We start from the raw sequence: 6601 nt of genomic DNA, 5'->3' as shown, positions 1-6601 counted from the left end.
AAAGGGCAAGCCAACAAGACAACTTTCATAAAATGAGTTCTGGGGAGAAGATACAGAAAATTCCACTATAGTTTCTCTCTCTGCATCAAGGAAAAGTGTATTAATAGAAAAATCATCCTAAACCACCAAAAACTTCTGCATCCAAGCTGCAAACCTAGCTCGGAAGCTAGAAATCTGGACCAGACTTTGGACCAGCGAAAACTAACACATTCCATATACTTAACTTTACATTCCACTTCATACATTCAGGACTTGGTGTATCATGTTCCTTCAAGTGTCATTTAGTAAAGCACAGTATTTAAGGAACCTTGGCTACAGCTCTTAACCCCCACGTCCTATGAACCTTTTATCAAATGGAGGTTGGTGATGCAACTAAGACTAATACTGGGATTTACCTTTGCAGTCCCAAAAGAAGCAATTTATCAGACTGGTTTCTTTGGGTGTAGGTCATCACCTAGTTGATGACATTTACCAATGATTTTTACAGTGTTTAAACTTCAGTACATGTTTATTTTCAGAGTAAAAGTCTCTATTCAATCCAGATTCTGCACTTTAAAAAAGGTGAATAAAGGTGACATAAATTTTACAATTACTATTTTGCAAAGTTTAGGGAGGTTTCATTTGTTGAAGAAGCAAAGAGCTAAACCAGGCATTGAAGCCAAACTCCCAACAACTGGAAATCTTCAGCCAGTGGCGTAGCGTGGGGGGTGCAGGGGGGACCGGGCGCAACATCTGGGAGTTAGGGTTAGGGGGCGCAAATTACTTGCCTTGCCCCAGGTGCTGACAACCCATGCTACGCCACTGTGTTCAGCCAGTAAACAGATTTTTGAGATTGTAGAGGACAAGGCCCGGTGCACTTTCAAGCATGATTTGAAACAATCTAATGCAACATAAAACTGGGCCAGGCTTGCATATAATAAATCATAGTTAATTGTGTACTGTGATTACACAGATTGCTCATCCTCTAGCACAATAACCAGTGATCCCTGGTTAGTGTTAAGCTCATACCAGCAATCCTGGTAAGCCAAGTCCAACACTCAATTCTCTGCTTGGATGTAAAAGCCAGGGTTCATGATTTGTTACTCCTTCCAATGTAAGGGGAAGAGTGTTAACCATTCAGACTAAAACATACTCATGTGTAAACACAACCTACATATATGCACACACATAGAATTGTAGATTTGGAAGGGACCACAAGGATCATCTAGTCCAACCCCCCTGCAGTGCAGGAATCTTTTTGTCCAACATGGGGCTTGAAGCCATGACCCTCAGTCAAATTATTGTTGCAAAATTACATATTGTCTCTGGAATCTGCATATGTTACCTTTTTCTCTGCTTCTAGGCATTGGTATGCATTCTGCCCTGTTCAGAACCTTTCATGTTGCAGAACACTGGGGGGGGGGGGAAACCTTTATAAACCTTATTAAGTTTCTTGGTGTGTGATGCCCTTTCCCACCCATTTCAAAAAATTCACCTTTCAATGCTTTGAATATGAACACGCCTTATCCAAAAGGAAAAATGCACATGCTGCTGGCTACTGAGAAGACTTAAAAAGGAGGTAAATTTTAACAGCAAGGCAGTTGCACACCAATAGCCCAATAGCATTTGGTCTATTTTTGTTTCAGAAGATTGTGTTATGAAAGCCACTGTAGGGGGGGTTGTTAATTCCATAAAGTCTACCTTCCTGTATTATTCCAATCTTAAATAAGGTGAAGCAGCAGTATAAAAAATATAATCCATAAATCCAGCATCTTCCCCTTTCTTGTGGCACATCTTTCCCCTCAAATCCCTAAAGTTTGAGGTTTCTCGATCACAGTTATATATTATGGGCTGAAAACAGGAGACTAGATACATAAATACTAAAGAGCCACCTTGATCTGAAGTTGCATGTTACAGTTTAATTGTTACCCTGTTCCCATTCATTAACCTCAACATATTGTGTGTGCATGCATATATTGGACACAGTATAAGCCCCAGTTGCACACTTCATACATACTTGCTTTTTAGAGAGTTGGGCTTCTACAGCTGCAATCACTGGTCGCAAACAATGGAAAGAACACACCAGATAGTCATGTTGCAATAATGTCATTCATTTCAGTAGAGTCCTGTAGCTGCTTTTTAGGCCTCATTGAAATGAATGGTGTGTATCGTCTTTTTTGTCGGATTTGAACTTTATCAGAGTCGCAGTTACCTATAGCCACTTTATAATACTTCACTTCTCATACCAACTTCAAATCTAAACAACTGAGAATTCGGCCTAAGTATTCATTTTTTAGGAAAGACTATACTGGCTTCTTATGCAGAATACAAGACATTCCATTCACTTCAAACAAACACCACATAAATTTTACAACTCTAGCAATTATGTATGGTATTACTCACCACATCATTGCCTGTCTTACTTTCTTCCCTTGCACAAGAGTCTTGCCTAAAAGTACCAAACGCTGCAAAACACAAGTTCATAGAGAATAATATATGTAAATATTTGTGCAAATAAGAGTATTTGCATGGCCTGACTACAGAAAATGTCATCTATGTATAATGAATTCCTGATACAATCAAATTCTTGTATTTCTCTCTCTCTCTAATCTGCTGTACTGAGGCAGTTGCTCTCAGGGTATTTGTTACAGAGATTTTTTTAAAAAATCATGTAAAATTGTTCTGAATGCATTTGCATTTTGTAAAAACTTTGCAGTGCCAAGTTCTAGAAGATACTACATACACTGGGAAGATAAAACAAAATTCTTACTAGTTTATTTTCTATGCTGTTAATTTTCCTCTGAACTATTTTCATATATAGAATTTACTTACATGATTGAGAATTGTAGCATTAAGGGTCAACTTTTTAAAAAAAAATGTATATTCTGTAGGCTTTATATACTGTAAGTAAGAGGAAACCAGAAGGAATTTTATGTCCATATGTATTTTTGTACTGGCTTAGAAATAAATTTTGAGACAATTTTTCCATGTCTCAGTTTTAAAATTTGTTGGTTTTATTACTGGGTTTATCAGAATCAAAACCAGTTTCTTTTTCAGTAACAGGTAAATGTGTTACTGGTAATGTTTGCAAATAAGTATATCTGGTTGGTGTATCACAATACAGGTGTACTATTCTACTCACCAGTTCAATAGCGAATTTTGTTTGAATAGCATTTGACTTGAATTATTGTCACTCAAGACCCCAGCAGCATGTCAATAAGTGATGGATTCCGTTGTTTCCCATAATGCTTTGTAACACAGAAGTCATGGCGGATCATACAGTAAGCCTAGAGCTATGGCTTCAAGAATCTCTTCTCCTGGCCTGAATTGTTTTGAAATGTTAATGATACATCAGTATAACACACATGTAAAGTTCAATGTGCAAGGCTGTGAAGACTACTACTGAATAGTCCAAATACACCATCAGAAAAGTTCCACAAGCTTTAGTGACACAAGCTTCTCTTAAAAGAAACAGAAGTTCCACTCTTAATATATTCAGTTGTATTTATGTAAGCAATGTGTTTAAAAAAATACTTTATAATCAGCTTTTCCAGAATTGCAGATGGCGAACTAGGGAAGGGACACAGGGATTACCAACAGTGCAAAAGTACTATGTGAAAAATTTATAAAAACTAACTTGCAAATTTTTAATTTCTTTCAAAATATCACTTTAAACCCTTTTATAAAGTCCAACAGTCAGACCTGTTGAATTGAAGGTTTGATTCAGACTTCACGCAATGCACTTCATGGATCATGACACAATAGTGCTTAAAAATATACATTACAATTACTATACACAAGCTGCACTGACTTTTCAGTCCAATTTGGAAGCAGTATTTTTTCCTTTTCCAAACAGAACTGAAAGCTTCTTGAACAGGTTACTATATTACTAGAATTTTAAATAGTACTACTAGTGCAATGTCTTATCAAGTTATAGTGGCTGCATTTTAAAGAACATGAATAAAATATTGTATAAACACCTGGATAAACAAAATGCACATTACAATTAAATACTTAATGAACAGCTGAGCATTACATATTGATTATGGAATGTCAGGACTTTTCTTAGGCATACCATTGAAAGTAAGATCAAAGACCAAAGTAAAATTTCTGAAAATGTACACAGTGCTATATTTTACTTACAAGCCTGAGAACAATATACTTAGAAACTTTCCTATGAATTGTATTGCAAGCATTTCCACTTGCAAGATATATAGGTAAGGAAGAAAAATAGTTGCAATAAGATTTCTAAAAGCATTGTGCTGCCTTGCTCTAACATACTTTATAGAGACAATCTTTGATATGAGGCTATGAAAACTTTGGATTCCCATATTTAACAAATCTGGGTTTTGCCAACTATGTCACCTCCCAAAAACAGTTCAGTTTACAAGATGAAGGGTTTAATCTATAGAGGCAAGTCATGCCTGCTGGGAGATACACTGCTTCTGAGCTCTAGACAATAAATATTAGCCCTGTAAGTTAGATAACACATTCTGCCAAAACATTTCAGGAGAAAGCAGGGGGCTCTATTAATAATTAAATAACTTAAATGACATCTACAATGAAATGGAGGTTCACATAATTAAGACCAAACATCACACATTTTGCCAAGTTACAGAGTTATCGGGCCAACTTGAAACAGCATGGTTGTAACCTTTAAAGCAAGACTCAAGACAAGTAGATGGAGAAAACTACAGATAGCCTGATGTAAAAGCAACAAAAACAATACTTCCAATGAGTCATTTTACATGGCAATAAGGGACAAACATGGCAAACCTCTACCATGGCCATTATCCAAATCCTCTTAAGGATGGGAATCATGGCTACAGGGACTATTCCTGCCACATTGTCAAGGACATCTGTCAAGCAAATTATTTTTTTAAAAAGGTTACCAGCCTTTACAGTACCTCACAGACACGGGCATATTCATACATATATATGCAATAATTATTCAAAGACTCTTCTGCTTCCTAAGAAACAGTAAGCAGCATAAATCCAAGTGAATTCCTTGGAATGTATGATCAGGCCCAAATATGAGCTGTGCATTTGTTCCTCATCAAGGCTACCAGACCCATTTCACAACTATACTGTGCTCACTGAAATGTAAAAATAATTAATGAACAATGTAATGCCTGACCTTGGCTAACAAGATTTAGCAACATTAAAGCATTTAAGGTTGTCTCATCATAAAAATAAATCTGAAAAAGAATTATAAAAGCAAGAACACTTGTGCAATCAAAGCATCGTCCTAAATTCCAAAATTCTAAGTCACCATTTGTCTCAAGATAGAAATTTGAAAAATTATGGTATTCATAATTGGGTGTGAATTTTAAATATTTAAAAATTTTACCGCTTTCTGAAACATGACTATTACTCTTTTTTTTTTTTAATAAAAAAGCTTTAGCAAAATAAAATGAAGCTGACAGATCAAATCTCGTAAAAGTTTACCATACTGTACAAGTTATGAAAATTACACACTTGTATTTAGAAATTACAGCTCAATCATGACTTAAGTATTGTAAAAATCTTTCAAAGGCTACAAAGAATCTGGAAAAATACAGAATGTATCTCTTATATCCAGATAAGAATATGGAAAGACATCACTGATGTCAACAATTTTACATATACAAACCTGACTTGGTTTATTTTTAAATATTTCTATATATAAAAAAATATTTTCTCACATACAACTTTCAGGATTTACAGGCATTCCTTAACCACCATTCTCTTCCTATGGACTGATAAACTATCATCAGATCCTCACTTGTTTTATGAATCCTGCTTTACAATTTTACTATCCAATATTATGGAATTTGACATTGATGACTTTTCAGAGTGTATTTTGCACAGTAGTTTATGTCTGTTTTCCTTGAAATGCTAAGGAAGCAGTCCTTTTCAAGAGAACGTGCTCCCATTAAATGTATCATTCAAGATTTGAAAGGTATGCTGTAACTTCTTCAGTCAGGATTAGGAAGCAACCAAAATGTATTTCAAAATCTCAATAAATTATATTAAAGGATTTGAATCTGTAAGGGTAACCTACCAACCCTGAAAATTTTGGACACCCCAAAAATTGCTTGAAGGAATAAAGCCAAACATTCAGTCATCTACCATCTCCTGTTCATCAAACTTTCCATGGGTCACTGCTTCTGGGTAAATCTCTGAGGAACCTGGACTCTCCTTCTCATTACTATTGACTCTTCTCCTCTTTGCAGGTCTTTCATTTTTTTCTTCAGGATCATTTTCATTCTTTGAATTTGAATGAGCAAGTTTAGAATGATTGGAAAGGTTTTCAGTTTCATAGCCATTTGTATCAAGATCCACAAGAGGCATTTTTTTGCCAGTTGTTGGTCCATTTATGTGCAATCCCTCAATTTTCACTTCTTCTTTACTTGATAGTTCACCTGGCCCATTAGTGGAAACACCTATATCATAAAGAAAACAAAGAAAGACTATGAGAAAGGACTGTAAAATTGCATTTTGGAACAAGTACTTAAACTTATGACCATTTACGGGCATAACATAAGTAAATTCTACCATTACAGAGGCTATATAATTGCCGCAATCCACTTTAGTTTATGAAATTTCCCATTTGAGTTTACAGCACCACGCCACTTATGTG

General features: G+C 35.6%; 1 protein-coding gene across 3 annotated transcripts in view; it reads right to left on the bottom strand.

Moving 5' to 3' along the window:
• Nucleotides 1-2854: 2854 nt before the first annotated feature.
• MIER1 (MIER1 transcriptional regulator) overlaps nucleotides 2855-6601 on the bottom strand; it is a 42800-nt gene continuing 39053 nt past the window's right edge. For all 3 annotated transcript variants that reach the window (XM_081867232.1, XM_081867230.1, XM_081867231.1), the window contains one exon: nucleotides 2855-6404. In XM_081867232.1, coding sequence (XP_081723358.1) covers nucleotides 6079-6404 — 326 coding nt within the window. In that variant the 3' untranslated portion in view covers nucleotides 2855-6078. The remainder of the gene's footprint in view (nucleotides 6405-6601) is intronic.

Source organism: Podarcis erhardii (genome assembly GCF_964252035.2).
Source record: "Podarcis erhardii genome assembly, chromosome: 6".
Classification (NCBI taxonomy): domain Eukaryota; kingdom Metazoa; phylum Chordata; class Lepidosauria; order Squamata; family Lacertidae; genus Podarcis; species Podarcis erhardii.
Note: the sequence above shows the minus strand (reverse complement) of the source record. Positions and strands in the feature narration are given on the sequence as shown.